The sequence below is a fragment of the Enhydra lutris genome, unplaced genomic scaffold (assembly GCF_002288905.1).
Source record: "Enhydra lutris kenyoni isolate GAN:26980312 unplaced genomic scaffold, ASM228890v2 scaffoldscaffold36, whole genome shotgun sequence".
In the NCBI taxonomy this organism is placed as follows: domain Eukaryota; kingdom Metazoa; phylum Chordata; class Mammalia; order Carnivora; family Mustelidae; genus Enhydra; species Enhydra lutris.
In genome coordinates, this window is record NW_019154120.1 from 15,748,826 (window position 1) to 15,766,372 (window position 17,547).

A 17,547-nucleotide genomic window follows, 5' to 3' on the forward strand; every position below is an offset into this window, starting at 1 on the left:
GCATCTATACGCAGGAGGTGGGCTGAGAAGACTACTCATCTGCAAGGAGGTCAGATTCTGCAATTTGCAGTTCAGCTGTGGCAAAAAATGGAAAAATAAAAGCCTCCAAATGGCAGAGCTGGGGATTCTTGAGAAGAGTGGGTTGGGGTTGGAGTGATGAATCGAATGGGGCTACTCCAAGGCTATTCCCTGTCCTCGTGGTAGAAGGTGCTCCTGACATTCTCACAGTGATATTTTAGAATTCCTATGTACTAATAACAGCTCAGTGTCTCCTTGTCCTCTTTCTGAAAGAGAAGATCCCAGTGGTAATTCTGTCTAGTCCGTCATTGTGCATTGGGTTTGTACAGGACACTTGTCTGGTCTTTCAATTGTATTGGTCTTTGAATTAAGACATGCCACATCTGGTTCTTGGTTACAGACTACGGCTTACCACTCCTTTGAGGAGAAACTACCACACTTTACCCAACAATCCTGAACTTTGATCTTGATCTTGGAATGAAACTGGATTTTGTGGTGGTGGTGGTTGTTTGAGTTAACTTCTTGGAGATAGGCTGAGCATATCTTGTTCAAAGAAATGAGATAGAGTCCAGTGGGCTGAGTGGTCGGTTGTGGTAATAATCAGTGCCATTGACCAAATACTTCCATGTCTTTGCTTTCAGGACACATGTTAGTTTTGTCTTTAGCTGTCCTTTTTGAGATGTGGCATGGCCTCATAACTCGTTATGGCCCACACATATGATCGGAAGTGATGTAGGACTCCTCCAGGGAGCTTTAAGAACCCATGCGTGATTTAGCTCTTTTCTGCTACCAATGACGTTAGAGACAATTGTTCTGACAGCCTAGGGCCGAGAATAAGACACTGGAAATCAGGCACCCTGATAATCTGCAATGGACATGGGGCAGGAACAAGAAATAAAGCTGTGTTTTTAAAAGCCACTAAGGTTTTAAGGTTGTCTGCTACCTATCCCCGACGAATATTACGGAGAATTTGGCAAGATATAGAGCTCTAAGAATTGAAGATATAAAACTCCAAGGATCAGCACTTTCTGAGAAGAAAGTTAAGAGAAGGACACACTGACATTCTTAATAACCATGTTAAAATGTTACATATTCTTTAATATACATCCAAAATTTGAGTTTACAGAAATTAAATTACTTGCTTATTAACATATTTATGGGGACACTGAGAAGCCTCCTGCCATGGAAGATAAGATGGAAGGACAGCTCTTTAGCATCCATGAAGGAAACTTCCAGATTAAGGGTAAAGGCAAGTAGTTCGAAATGAGTAAGATAGAAATATTTACATTAAGATATTAAGTTTATTTTTATTCACTTAGACACATTAATTTATGTGGGCAGAATGAAAAACCCACAAAAATTGTGTTCTTTTAAGTTACACTGTTATTTTTCTAAATGCAATGAAGCGCTTGATCCCAAAGTAATCCAGGCACCGCCCCCGCCCCCCCCCCCCCCGCAGTCACTCCCACCAGGCCACAGGTAACCAGCGCCATCTTATGGATAAGATGAGTTCATGGGTAACAAGCAGCTGCTGTTGTTTCTAAGAGGAGCAATGAATGCTTTTTAAACCATTTTTTAAATGTTTTCAGTTGCAGCCAGCACCAAGTGCTACGAGCAATGATGCCGTATTTTCAGATGTATCCTCCCAGGAGACCCCACACCATTCCTTCAGCTCTCCCCAGCCTAGAAAGTCCATCCCCCTTGTAGCTGAGCTGTAGACTAGCAGGAGTTATTAGCTTAGCTCCTCCTCTGTGGCTTGCTCTCCTCTGAAGGGAGAGAGAAAACAACCCTGAGGAAACCTTACCCGGCCCGGTGAGCAGAGTCACAGAGAGGACCAGGAGTGTTGCCACTTTCTCATTCTGTTCCTGCACTTAAATAAATCAATCTCTTTTTATTCCTTGTAAGTAACTGGCTTTAAGTCTTCTTCGTTTAGCTGATACACATGAGGAGGTTATGAAAGCAACAAAATAGGCTCTTTGTAATCCCTCTTATGGACCTAGAAGTCATTAACATGAGACCTTTAAGTATCCTTAAAATAAGTCTTGCTTTAATTCTATAGTTTTACAAAAGACATGCTTCTTTTTGACTTAGGGAGAGACAAGATAGAAATAGATTCAGCTACTTGCATTCCAGAATGAATAACTGCTTCTCTCAGTATCATAAGACCTCCTTGACCAATCAGGTGTTTTTCTACTTAGAACCTATATCCAAATGCCATAGATCATAGTATTAACATATTAAATGCTTAGATGAATGAGCTCTTTTGGTTAATTTGATACTTTATTTAGGCTCAAAGTAAATATTTGATCTTTCATCAAATGTAGTAGAGCAAGATACTGGGTATGAAAAATGTGTAAATTCATTCTCTTAAACAACTAGTCAATTTCTTGGTGGCTATTCTGGGGATAGAACCCACTGAGGTCACACTTTTCTATTGAACTTTATTGGCTTATAAACCAGTGATTCAACTTTAACTGCATTTTAGAATCACTAGGAATGCTTTAAAACAACAACAGCAACCACCACCAATATTCTGATCACAACTTCAGAAATTCTGATTTATTTATCTGGGGTAAATCCATGCATTTTTATTATTTTAAAAAGCTCCCCTGGAGAATCGCATGGATTGGACCAACATGCAGGGTTCATGATGTGGAGTAAAAGAACTATAAAAACAATACAAGGTTCAAACACCTGAAACACTGAATTCCAGCCTAGTAATCCTTCTCTGATTACTGTGCACTGTAGAAACCTGCTTAAGGATTGGGAGAATGCCATAACAATCATGGCATGATAATGTGTGGCAAATAATCAGATAAAATCATTATATTTACAAATTCTGATTCTGCTTCCCTGTAATACACACACTGGAAGCCTTGGAATTCAAGATATTACATGACTTATTTAGTGCCACCTCCAGGTAATGAAAGAATTAACTCCTGATTTTATGTAGCTTTATATATCCATAGTTGATGTCATATATGCCTTATGCATTAAATTATTCTACACACCTCTATCATTTCTCTACTGTGAACAGGGAATGAGAAATGATACATGTTGTAGAAAAAAATATAGAAAATAATTCCAAATTCCACCATCCTCTAGTATTATCAAAATCCTGAAGCACTTCCTGTGTCCGTCTGAGTGCATGATACCCATTGATACACTAGGCATCAGTGTATTCCCATTATTTCCCAGGAGTAGAATGGACATCATCCCTGACCTAGAAGACATTGCTGTCCAGTGAGAGAGCTGGTTTGCCAAGCATATCATTTCAATGTAACATATTCAGTGTTAGTAGTCGGTTACCATATATTAATTGTGTTCTTCCATTTATGTCATTAGCACTGGTTACAAAATAGGATTCAAGAGATAGTCCCTGTCCTTGTAGAGCTAATCATCTAACTGAATAGAAGACGTATCTATTATTAAATGAGATATTATTGGGGGAAATTCCTGTGAGTCACCAACACCTGCAGTGGGGAGATATCCGGAGTTAGAAGTCATACATAACTCTGTAGATTGTCTCCACAGGTCAGTTGAGCAATGACTTTCTCTTCTGCTGCCAGTGAGCGAGCTTCAGGAAAATTATCAAGCTAGTAAACATTGTGCACTGGGCACAAGAGTACCTTCTTCAGCTGAGGAGACTGTGGGAATCGATGTGGTCTGATGACACCACAGCCTGTGGGGATAATTGGGTCAAGGGCAAATTCACCAGGCTTTGTGATCATAAAAATTGATGGGATGGTTAGGAAGACAACTTGCACCAGAAGAGAACCAGACTGAGCCTACGGAGCGGTATGTTGAGCTATCATTTTTTATGATTACATCATCTTATCAAGCATGTAATTTCTGAAGAGCCATAGTTAGTGGCTCTTTTACTATAGCTCATTGTCATGGCAACAAATGTAAAAGGCCCACTGAGGGTTCAGGGATCAGTCATTTGAAATTAAGGAGAGAAACTTGAACAAACTTCTCTGTTTTCCTTTGGGCAAGCAGAATCACTCAGAAGCCCAGTATTCGGGATCCTGTTCAGCTCTGATCTCTCCCAAATTCTTGTGACTCACGGTTATTTTCATACTTCAGATCATCTGTCAAAGTAGATGTTCAGATCTTCTGCCAAAGTAGGAGTTTGTCATATGGCTCGAGTTGTGAAATATAGGCTTTTTCAAAGTCTACTTTTTGTGGTACACACTTCTTTGGGTTGTGACAAAGGCACGGAGTAATGTGTCCACCGCCATCATCATGACACAGAAGAGTTTCGTCGCCAAATTCCCTCATGCTGCCCCTTTAGAGACAACCCCTCCCCCAGGCTTCAGCTTCTGGGAACCACTCATCTGATCTCTCATCTCCATAATTCTGCCTTTTTTTTTTTTTAACAATTCATATATATCTTCTTTCACTTGGCAAAGTGGATTTGAGAGTCATCTCTGTTGTTAACAGATTCAAGAGTTTGTTCCTCTTTCTTGCTGAGAGAGTACAAATGGGGTATGTTTCACAGTTTGTCCATCTACTGGTTGAAGGGAATTTGGGTGGTTTCTAGCTTTTTTGGTGAAATAAATAAAGCTGTTATAAATAAACATTTGCAGGATTTATAAGAATGTGTTTGTTTTTTTTTTTTAAATCTTAATTTTATTTTTTTTCAGTGTTCCAAGATTCATTGTTTATGCAGTACACTCAGTGCTCCCTGCAATACATGCCCTCCTTAATACCCACCACCAGGCTCACCCTTATCCCCACCCTACTCCCCTCCCAAACCCTCAGTTTGTTTCTCAGAGTCCACAGTCTCTCATGCTTCATCTCCCCCTCCGATTTCCCTGAATCCACTCTTCCTTTCCTTTTCCTAATGTCCTCCATGTTATTCTTTATGCTCCACAAGTAAGTGAAACCATATAATTGACCTTTCTGCTTGACTTATTTCACTCAGCATAATCTCCTCCAATCCTGCCCATGTTGATACAAAAGTTGGGTATTCATCCTTTCTGATGGCTGCGTAATGTTCCATTGTATATATGGACCACATCTTCTTTATCCATTTGTCTGTTGAAGGGCATCTCGGCTCTTTCCACAGTTTGATGACTGTGGATATTGCCGCTATGAACATTGGGGTACAGGTGGCCCTTCTTCTCACTATGTCTGTATCTTTGGGATAAATACCCAGTAGTACAATTGCAGGGTCACAGGGTAGCTCTATTTTTAATTTCTTAAGGAATCTCCACACAGTTTTCCAAAGTGGTTGCACCAACTTGCATGCCCACCAACAGTATAAGAGAGTTCTTTCTCCACATCCTCTCCAACACTTGTTGTTTCCCATCCTGTTGATTTTGGACATTCTGACTGGTGTAAGGTGGTACCTCAATGTGGTTTTGATTTGAATCTCCCTGATGGCTAGTGATGATGAACATTTTTTCATGTGTCTGTTAGCCACTTGTATGTCTTCTTTGTAGAAGTGTCTGTTCATGTCATGTCTTCTGCCCATTTTTTGACAGATTACCTGTTTTTTGGGTGTTGAGTTTGAGTTCTTTATAGATCTTGGATATCAGACCTTTGTCTGTAGTGTCATTTGCGAATATCTTCTCCCGTTCCATGGGTTTCCTCTGTTTTGTTGACTGTTTCCTTTGCTGTACAGAAGCTTTTATAAATGGTGCTGGGAAAATAGAACAGCTACGTATAGAAGAATGAAACTCAACCATTCTCTCACACCATACACAAAGATAAACTTGAAATGGATGAAAGTCCTCAACATGAGGCAGGAATCTATCAAAATCCTAGAGGAGAACATGGACAGTAACCTCTTCGACATCGGCCACAGCAACTTCTTTCAAGACACATCTCTAAAGGCAAAGGAAACAGAAACAAAAATGAACTTTTGGAACATCATCAAGAATGTAAGTTTTTAGCTAGTAAGATAAATACTTAGGAGTGAAATTTGCTGGGTCTTTTGCTGAGTCTGTGTTTCACTTTATACAAAAAAAAGTCTATGTTTTCAAAAAAAAGAAAAAAGTCTATGTTTTCCAACATGACTGCTCTATTTTGCATTCCCAGAACAAACTCTGAGAGTTATAGTCCGTCTACATTCTTGTCTTGCACAAGTAGGATGGCAATGTAGAAAGCAGAAAAATCCCAAACAGGTTTAGGGAAAGGGCCAAAAAAAAAAGTTGTGACATATCTTGTTATGTTTCAATTCTCCTAGAGAGTCCAACATCCCTAATGTGGTGTGGGAAAAGCAGTGGATTTTTCCAAGTCCCAAGGGATCTGTGTGTGCTGAATGGATACAAGAGTACAGAATTATGGAGCTACCAATAGCTGAAGTCATGTCATGGTGAGGGCATTAACCTTACTTGCCAATGCAAGACAGAGGAAGCCGGATGGAATGGAATGAGCAGTAGAGTACAGCATATCAATCATCCCCCAGAGTAGCATAATACAGTATTTCTACCTCTAACTAAGACCACCCCCAGAATAAATTAAAGCAGAAGGAAAATTTGTCCCAGCCTGAGCCCTGTCTCACAATACTCAACCAGGAAGTCTCCATCTTTCATGGTCTTGGAGTTAGGAGGTGAGCGGTAAGCATAAAATGAAAAGAAAAATGATACAAAATTATACTTCTCACCTAAGAGAAAAACAAAACCATAGAAATGTTCTTCACTTTGGAAATCAAGGAAGAAGTAGAGACCAAATTTGACGAAGCTATAAAATAATTCTATATAGTTGACATTTTCACATTTTTGTCATCCTACTTCCTGGGGGCATTTAACTTTTCAATACAGTTAGTGTAGCAAAAATCTGGAACTGTTGAATTATCATAATAAGTCATCTGTTCCAAGGAAATTTTAATTTATCACACAGCTACTGAAAGCTTTTGCTCTAATTCTACAAAAATCAATCCATAGGATTTGAGAGGGCTGAGTAATGTTGATTTTCAAAATTAACCATAAATCACTGAAATAGAGTGCACATTCTAAAGTTAATGTGGTGAATGTGGTTGTTGCACTTTTAATTATGCCAATTATTTCATGAGATATGTGGTCTGGGAAAAGGGAATTAACATAAACTATGAATTGTGTCATACCTCTAGCTCTTGACTAAGCCAAGGATAATTTGGGTATGGCTTCATTCCTATTTCTATTTACTTTTAAATGATTTGATGAATGGGAATAAGGGTGCTGAGACTTGAAAATACTGTGTTTACTATCTGTGAAAAATTAGCCGTGGCATGAAATATTCCCAAGGGACTGCAGAGATAAAATGCTCCCAGACAGGACAGCAGGGTTGCCAAGAGAAAATCTGAAATCATGGGTCAGTTCCAAGTACAAGCTCCAAATACATTTGAGGTCTCTGTAGCCAAGATTATATGGTCTGCCTGGGAATACAAGACCAACCTCCACAAATGTAACATTGATTGTTTTGATCCTAGTGTGTTTCTTGCTGTCTCAAAAATCCCTGGGGCTCACGTGAAAAGATGCTCAACATCACTCATCATTGGGGAAATAAAAATCAAAACTATGATGAGATACCACCTCACACGTGTCAGAATGGCTAAAATTAACAACACAACAAACAACAGGTGTTGGCGAGGATTCAGAGAAAGGGGAACACTTGCACACTGTTGGTGGGAATGCAAACTGGTGCAGCCACTCTGGAAAAGAGTATGGCATTTTTCTCAGAAAGTTAAAAATAAAACTACCTTATGATCCAGCAATTACACCCTAGGTATTTACCCAAAGAATACAAAAATTCATATTTGAAAGTGTATGTGCATGCTGATGTTTATAGCAGCAATGTCCACAATAGCCAAACTATGGAAAGAGCCCAAATATCAATTGACTGATAAATGGATAAAGAAGATGAGTTATATTTAAGAAACAAAACAGATAAACATATGGGAAGGGGAAAAAGAAAAGAGGGAAAGGGAAGCAAACCATAAGAGACTCTCAGTGATAGAGAACAACTGAGGGTTAATGGAGGGGGATAAATGGGGTATGGGCTAGATGGGTGATTGGGATTAAGGAGGGCATCTGCTGTGATGAGCACTGGGTGTTGTATGGAAGTGATGAACCACTGAGTTCTACTCCTGAAAGCAATATTGCACTGTATGTTAACTAACTAGAATTTAAACAGAAATTTTTAAAAAGAAATAAAATTTTTTAAATTGGTAAGTAAAGAAAAAAAAATCCCTGAGTCTCTCATAAATATCTCATATATCTCTTTATATTGGTAACATTGGGAGTAGGATTCTCAAAAATAGCCTTTATTCTTGCTGTTGTCTCAGAAGGTGGGCACTAAGCTCACAGATCATCCGAAAGTAATCGGCAAACTCACCATGGATCAAGAATAACTTGGGGAAAGAAATTTTACCAGAATTTCAGCCCTCATACTTATTCCTTCCAGAGGAAGGTTACATTTTCTGATAAAGCCTGGTCATTTTATCAGAAAGGTGGTATTCTTGGCACCTAGGAAATAAAATAATAGAATCAGAGTACAGTTGAAAAGTGTTTCCATTTTGGGGATGTTGTTGAATTATTTGAGATACCTCTCACTTAACTAACAGATTCCTAATCTTTATGTCTTTCCATCTTCCCTCTTTCAGATCATACCTTTCCTGACACTGTGATTTGCCAAATTCCTACTGAGGCTTCCAGGCCCAAGTACAGACTGTTCCATATCATGCCTTTCACCCAAGTTTTTGCACATGGAATGGCAGCACAGCAAACTAGAAAGAATTTGAGTTTTGAAAGAGAATAGTGAGTTTGAAACTTACCTGAAAGAAAAAACAAATAAACAAGAACACTTATAAAGCGTGTGTTTCTCGTATTAACATGTATTGAAGGCTAATTACATACCAGGCTGTTTAAAGTATATAACATATGGAAAGTAACTCATGTAATTCTTATACAACCTGTGAGGAAGTACTACTATACTTAGTAGAGAGATGGGGAAAGTGAATACAGACAGAGCAGGGAACTAGCCTGATTTGCCTTGCTCGTAAGGGACGGAGCTAGGATTTGATCCCAGGAAGCCTGGTTCCAGCATCCATGCTCTTAACCTCTTTGTTATACTCTTTATTTTCACAGAGTTTGTGACCATGCCTTCCTCAGAAAACACACTAAGCTAAAATAAAATATGTAATGCCAATGTGATTTTAAACTGGAAAATGGCTATCAAAGATTAGGTATTATTTTATCACCTATCATCACATTTTCAACAAATGTTCACATTTGTTGCGTTTTATTTTTATAGAGTTGAATCACAGTGCTACATTAATGTCAGCTGTACAGCTTAGTGATTCCGTACATTCATGTTATGCTCTGTTCACAAGTGTAGCTACCATCTGTCCCCATATGTCCTATCTCGCTATTATAATATCACTGACTGTATTCCTTATGCTGTGCTTTTAATTCCCATGACTTACTCATTCCCTAGCTGGAAGCCTGTATCTCTGACTCCTCTTCATGAATTTTGCCCAACCCTTAGCCCCATTCTCTCTGACAACTACCAGTTTATCCTCTGTGTTTACAGGTCTGGTTCTGCTTTTTGTTTTATCTATTTAGTGTTTTGTTCTGTTTAGATTCCACATATTAATGAAATCACATGGTATTTGCCTTTCTGAATTTGACTTATTTCACTTAGCATAGTACCCTCCGGGTCCATCCATGTTGTCTCAAATGGCACAATTTCATCTTTTTTATGGCTACATACTATTCCACTGTGATTACAGACCACCACTTCCTTATCCATTCACCCATTGGTGGACCCTTACATTGCTTTCATATCTTGGCTCTTGTAAATATGCTGCAGTAAATATAGGGGTGCATATATCTTTTTGAAATTCGTGTTTTCTTTGAGTTTCTTTGGGTAAATACCCAATAATGGAATTACTGGATCATATGATATTTCTATTTTTACTTTTTTTTTTTTTAAAGATTTTATTTATTTATTTGACAGAGAGAGATCACAAGTAGACAGAGAGGCAGGCAGAGAGAGAGAGAGAGAGAGAGAGGGAAGCAGGCTCCCTGCTGAGCAGAGAGCCCGATGCGGGACTCGATCCCAGGACGCTGAGATCATGACCTGAGCCGAAGGCAGCGGCTTAACCCACTGAGCCACCCAGGCGCCCCTATTTTTACCTTTTTAAGGTAACCTCCATACTGCTTTCCATAATGGCTGTACCAATTTACATTCCCACCCACAGTGTACAAGGGTCCTTATCCTCCACATCCTTGCCAACACTTATTGCTTATCTTTTGTATTTAAGCTATGAAGGTGATATTTTGTTATGGTTTTGATGTGCATTTCTCTGACAATGAATGATGTTGAGCATCTTTTTTTTCTGCTAGCCATCTGTATGTCTTCTTTGGGAAAATGTCCATTCAGGTCCTCTGTCCATTTTTTTCATTGGACTGTTTGGTTTTTTGGTGTTGAGTTATGTAAGTTCTTAGTATGTTGTGAATAGTACCTCCTTATCAGATATATCATTTGCAAATATATTCTCCCATTTAGTAGGTTGTCTTTTTGTTTCATTGATGGTTCTCTTTGTTGTACAAAAACTTATTTATTTTGATGTAGTGCCATTGGACTTTCATAACACAATTTACAAGTGATTTGAATTTAGGCAGTTACAGAACATGGTTAGATTATTTGTTTTTACTGAAGTAAGAATAGCAAAATAATCATGCCTTCCAAAGAACCATAGTCTACAGTTCTGTTAGAATTTATTGACAAAAGCTAATTTAATTATTTTATAATTAAAAAGATGGTAAGATTTGCAACTAGATGTACCAAAATTACTTTTTCAAGGAAATTAAAAGTTATATTTAACAGGAAATTTCAGAATGCTGGGTGGAAGTTGGGAGATGATAAGACTGAGATATGCAGTGCAGTGTGGAATTGAAGCCATATCCGTGTTTCTTATAAATGGCTCATTAATTTGAGAGTATATAGATATGGCTTAATGGGGTACCTATTATTTCTATATAGAGTTTGATTAACATTGGCACACCTGCTATCATTGCTGTCTCAAGAAAGCTTTTTGCAAAATTTTTCCCTAGGTAAGAGGACATTCCATGTGGGAGTGAAGATCAGAAAGATTTAATGTCCACCAACTACTGTATTTGTGAAAAAGGAAAACCATAATGGGGACCTAGAGATAAGACATCTCACGTGAGACTGGAAGAATAAATTCCAATATTCTTGTAAAATACTTGTTGAATTTGTACTCACATTCCATACTGGAGGGTCTGGACTAGGAAAAAGACTCAGGAGGAGATACCTTCGGCTGAACCTTGCAGGAGAGGTACCTTTACAATGAAAGTGAACGAGGAAGGTGCCAAGTGAGGCACAGACACTGGTCGGGGTTGGTATTCCTGAGCCTTGATGTGGGTGGGAGTTAAGGGTCTGATAAACAGCTCATGAAGAAAAACAGCCCATTCTGAGTGGTTGACCTAGACAAAGGATTAATGTCAAAGTCAGACATTTGAAAGGGGGAGGGGGAAAAAAACCCCAAACCTGACCCTACAATCCAAGGGAGTTAAAAGACTGACTGAGCTGAAACAAAAGCCCGACAGAAAACTGAAGAATGCAAAGATACAGAGTAACATGATTCAGCAGGAGAGAGATTCTAGGACCTCAGTGGCTTTTTACTGTCCCAGGCCCAAACCTTCATAGCTACACTGGAGATGCTTAAGAGTTAACTAGACCAGGATCTTCAAATATTCCTTCTCATTCTCCTGGGTCAGATAATCACTGAGATAATACAAGGGATCCAACTGTCAAATCAGACTCAAACGAACCAGAGATCTTGTCCATATGAAACCTTACTAAGACTCTCTAGGACAAAGGTAATTATGAAGCACAAAGTTGGAAGAGGTATGGAATTATCCAGTGGTTTCCCAGATTCTTTCGTGCTGGTTCAGGATGCTCTGTGACCTGCATTAACATATAAAGACTCGAAGTAATGTATGATTCTACATTAATTACACAGAAGGGAGCTTACTCAATCGTGAAACATATTCATTTTATACTCAGAGTTACAAAGTTTATGTGATATTTTCTAGAGAGCTAAACCCTCTAAATTGATAAATTCCAGTTTATTTATTGTATGCAAGCTTAACAGACCAATGATGTTGTGCTGATAAGGCTCTCCTTTTTGGATTTCTGTGCTACTAAGATCTAAGCTCTCAATCTAGAAACTAAACTGCAGGCTCTTTGAACTTTTCTCTTCCCGACGCATTTTGGTAATTTTACTTCCTAAGTGGCTCTCAAGTCCCTATTGGTTGGCACTGCTAGACTCTTGTCCTTCCTTGGCTTATTGCAATAGCCTCTAAAACTAGGGTTCTGAGCTCAAGGCTTGTACCTCCTCTAATGCATCCTTGAAACTGCCATCAGAATAAATGCCTATTTGTTGTACATGATCCTATAGCGGCACTTTGAATTGAATGTAATTTTAAGAAACACATTAACTACTTTATTCAGTCTACAACACTGTACCCTAAATTCCAAAGATACAGTCTCTCTGGTAGTCATCTCTGTTGGTTAAATGAATGACATTCATTGTTTAAAAACATATTGTATATGTTTGGTAAAAGCTCAAAAAAATAAACTTGGTAATACTCTTCTAAGAATTTCATGTTAAACTAAATCTCTTAGCAGCAAGAAAGGGGCCTTTCTATAGCATTTCTGTAAGTTATGGAAGGTAATTTCATGTAATTCAAGGCTAATGCCAGACACTTGTTTGAGAGAACATTGCCATGGGAAAAGTGGTTAAGTGTTCTGTGGCTAAGATAATTTTGATTGACCCATAAATAAACAATAATCCAAGGTCAAGGTAAGGGGTGACATATGTTAATGAATATTATCCTTTAATTTAAACGTAACAAATTTTCAACACTGTATAAAAGAGGTATTCAGATAATTGAAAATGTTGCGTACCTCAAAATAACAATGATTCTTATTAGGTTCGTTGTTATTAACTACTAGTAGTTCAGTAGGGAACTACTGAAAAACTCAGATTGTAGATTTTTAGAAATGCTACAAAAATATTTACTTAAATCAAGTTGTTTTTTATAACCCACACGATATGCACATTACATTGAAGTAATATTATGATTTACTATGTTCTTATTTCCAAATGTTTATTAAGAAATAATACCAGTACCTACAGTTATGAATATAGGGACAAAGAAACTTGAGGTACACTTTTGAAAAGGAAATGTTTAATCTCTCTTTGATAACCTCTATGTAATGATAGGCAATCACGCATAATGCATAGGGAAGAAACAGATTTATGTTCCTAAGCCTGACAAACCCGATCACATTTGGAACAAACCCTCCTGTCTAGAGCAGTAATTCTTATCAAGGGATACATTGCACTTAGATAATTAAACTGCCATTCCCTATATCTCACAAAGACACAGCCTATCAAAGTCTGTAGCATAATCAATTTAATGTTTCCTCTGAGGAAAACTTTGGATCTGAAATGTCTTATTTGGTAGAAAAACAATTGGAAAAAAAAATCTCTATCCCAATTCATGTGTTTTTCTTTCTAAAATATAGAAGTTTTTACACATTTAACTTGAATGAATGCAACACAGCTTGGAAAACAGACGGGTACAACGTCCTCTGTAGTAAAGAAACGTGACAGTATTTGATTATAAACCTGAATGATTAATAAAGATAAAATTAATGTTGTGGAACTTTATTTTTATGGTAATTTATTTTTACTTAGTATATATTTTTAAGTCTCTGGTTCTATTTGACATACTAAAAAATGAAATGTGCAATACTAACATTAATTATGTGCCGAGCCTATACACAGCCAACACTGTAGGTCTCTTCCAGCTCCTTTGTCTATTGGGGAAAGTAAATTTGTCGACAGGCTACAAAGAAGAAGTTACATATACACTATGTTAAATTTTTTCCCCTCTTTATATTTTCTCTAGATTTAACCCTATATTTCCATCCACTTTTCCCAGTACGTGATATTAAGTTTTAAGTTTTCAGCTTCCTTTGAAGTTACAGAATCATTTGATTTTTTTCTATATCCAGAAAATATCTTTTTTATTTTTCCAGCTCAATTGTGATATAATTGACGAAACTGTAAGATATTTAAAGTGTACATCATGATGTCTTGATATACATATGCGTTGTAAAAGAAAAAAACTGACACAGTTTAAAAAATATATTTAACATAACTACTTTATTCTAACAAAAACCTGTAGCTTGGGCATCATTATTATTCCTATCTCAGAGATGAGCAGAGATCTGCTTGAGTCAGGTGATTTGACAAACGGCTCAACTGCTGGGTAATGAATGTTAATTGCCACAAGGTACTTGACAGATTCTTCGTCATGCACACTTGAGAAGAAACCTACCTCGCTTCAAATTTTGGTTTCATTACTTACCAGAAGCATGATGTTAAACACATTATTTAAACTCTTTAAATCTTCATCTTCTCATTCATGAAATGGAGATAATAAATCACTTAAATCACAGCATTAAAGAGAACTGAATGAGACTGTGCAAGCTGAAATGCTTAGCATACCATCTGATATACAGTAAGTGCTCAATTAATGTTAGCTATTATTATCTCCAAAGTGGAGTTGGAAAACGCTAATGATATCATCAATATGGAGCCGCCTGATTCCATTGTAGAAAACATGGCTGATACGATTTGGAGAACTGTAAAAGATGTTACTGCCATTGATCGTTAGAGACATTAAAAATGGTGTTGCAGACAGAAAATGAATTAAATTATTGCATAGAAACATAGTAGACTCACAGTCCCTTCTAAATACAAAGGCAAGGATCGAAAGAGAGAGATGTCAGCTGCTGTCATTCCTGACTCTCGACTCCAAAATACAGAATACCTTATTCATCTGATCTGTTTGAAAAAGAGAAACGTGCTGTGTATGGTTTCATTTTTTATGGAGACAGAATACTATCAAGTGATATTGAAAATGATTTCAATTCAAGAAGTCTTTATTCAGTAAATTCCAACATGTAAATACATGCCAAGTTACTGAATGCCCACAATGGAATTTCCTTTACAAAAATCTTCTAATGGAGGGATTTTGTCTTTCTCACCCACTAGTGTACTCTGAACACACCAAGAAAAGTAACTGACATTTAACAGATTTTCAATACTTCCAATCACATTCATGAAAATAACAAATACATGAATGAACTTGAACTTACGTATCTTCAGTGAACCGGCTTCCCTTTCATCATCTTAGATAGCAAAGGATAAAAGAGAATCTTGAGTTCTAAAAGAGGATATACCACTTATAGGATTCCTCTCTTGTTATCTTTAGCAGCAGATTTTTTTTAAAGTTGCTGTTCACACTTGTATCCAAGCTCATATTGAAGTCTCATAAATCCTTTCCAAGTCTTTCAATTTCATCAATAAGATAGTCAAAATCTGCTCGTATCGTGGCAGGGTTAGAAAAACCATTCGAAAAAAATTTACTTTGTCCCCACATGGCTGGTAGTTTATCATAGCTGTGCCGGCCTCTACCATCTGTGCTTTAATCTTTGGAGCAATCTGTGTGTAAATGTAAATATTATTAGAAGGTAATTTTACAAGTACATGCTCTCCCACATTCTAGATGGCTTACATAACTGTAATTAGTTCAGAGTAAATAGCAGGCAATTTAAAACTATCAGGGATAATTTTTTTTAAAAGATTTTATTTATTTATTTGACAGACAGAGATCACAAGTGGGCAGAGAGGCAGGCAGAGAGAGAGAGGAAGGGAAGCAGGCTCCCTGCTGAGCAGAGAGCCCGATGTGGGGCTTCATCCCAGGACCCTGGGATCATGACCTGAGCTGAAGGCAGAGGCTTTAACCACTGAGCCACCCAGGCACCCCAATCAGGGATAATTTTTAAGAAGAGGCTTAGTATAGGGAAACAAATACACCCAGCATGTTCTATATTCATACTGTAGCTCTCGTTACTTCATGATTCACAATGACCAAACACTTAAAATAATATAAATGTGCTAGAATGCATCAAAGAAGGTTGTGTGACATTTTGCTTGTATTTATATGGCAATTCAAATAGAAGGATCTGAGAAAGATGTGAGAAGAAACAGGAAGTGGGAAAAAATAGTGTATTTTGGTATTGTCACTTTCATTATTTGAGTTATTGTATTACATGTTGAGTTTTTCTACAAGGTCACTATTTTGCAGCAAAAACATAGTTACTTTGTAAATTTCACAGAAACAAATTCTGTCTGCGTAACTGTCCTGTACGGCTCTTCCAACGACAGCACATGCATGAGACTGGATCACATTAGTGATCTCGGGTTATTATTAGAGGGCAAAGTGGCACTAGTGCTTGGGAAAGCCAGAGGAGGGCATTCTGAACTCTCCAACCTGCTCCTCTTCTCAAAACTTCAGCTTCTGCACACAGTTCACTTTTAAAATGCCGCAGATGCTATTCATGACTTAACTTCCCCATAAGTCTGACGTAATGGCTGTGTAGAAGCAAATATATATACTTATCACCCTTATAGTTGGACATTTATGTAGTCAGGACCAAATAATGTAGTCAGGACAAATGTAGTGTCCTTCCCTACTGAATATTATAGTTAACCAAGATGACCATAAAATAATAGATATTAGTATTGCTTGCAATGTAGTATGGAATTGTGTCACGGTCTTCCCCTTGTCTTCCATCCAGGAACATGCCCCGAAGAGAGACGGTTCTCTGGCAAGTGAGTGGTGAGCACCTCGGGGGCCAGCTTGCCAGTCTGTATACACGGGCTCTCAGCCGGTGGTCACTGCCCTCATGGAAGATCACGCGTACAGATTTAGAAAACTGTGAAGGGTTTCACTTAAAACTTTCCTCAAATCATAAAATAATTAAACAAGTGGTATCAGGAGAAGCAAACAGCCAAACAAAACAATCTTTATTTTCACTTAGGACTTCCAAGCCCAGTGCAATTTTGATGACAGAAAAAGCAGAAGGTCTTAAACACCCAAATCAGATAGTTTGTGTTTGGTGTATGGGGGCCGCTCACATTACCCAACGTAAGTGGTCATGACGTTGGCATAACTGAAAGTAAAATATCTATCTGTGGTGCATGCTTAAGGTTGGTTAAGAACTTACAATAAATATATGTGATAATTACATACACTGGTGGTTATCCTCTTTATTTTAACATATATCATTAAGGTAAAAACAAAATATCCCCCTTGCCATGATATTCATTTGGATTTTTTTTAGTATTGTTGTTCATTGTTCTCTAATAAAACCTCACATTCTTGCTCAGATGGTCTTTTGATGAGTATTTCAAATTTTGTAACACTCTCCAAATACCTCTTCTATTGCTGTTCAGAATTATGATTATTTATATTCTTGTCTTCTCTCCTACTAAGCTTTCTTGGCCAACCGAGGACTGGGATTTTGTCTAATTCATTTCATACCTCTAACTCCTACGGGAACATTTGATATATATTAATTGATGAATAGATTAAGCAAAGAGTAGGAAACACAGCATATTGCATATCAAGCACTCAGTAAATATTTTTCAAT

The 17,547-nt window shown here is 37.6% G+C and overlaps 1 protein-coding gene across 1 annotated transcript in view; it reads right to left on the reverse strand.

Moving 5' to 3' along the window:
* Positions 1-15,380: 15,380 nt before the first annotated feature.
* Positions 15,381-17,547, reverse strand: part of LOC111154283 (glutamate decarboxylase 1-like) — a 29,589-nt gene continuing 27,422 nt past the window's right edge. The window contains 2 exon segments of the mRNA XM_022513787.1: positions 15,381-15,460; positions 15,463-15,553. Of these exon segments, the coding sequence (XP_022369495.1) occupies positions 15,381-15,460; positions 15,463-15,553 (171 nt within the window).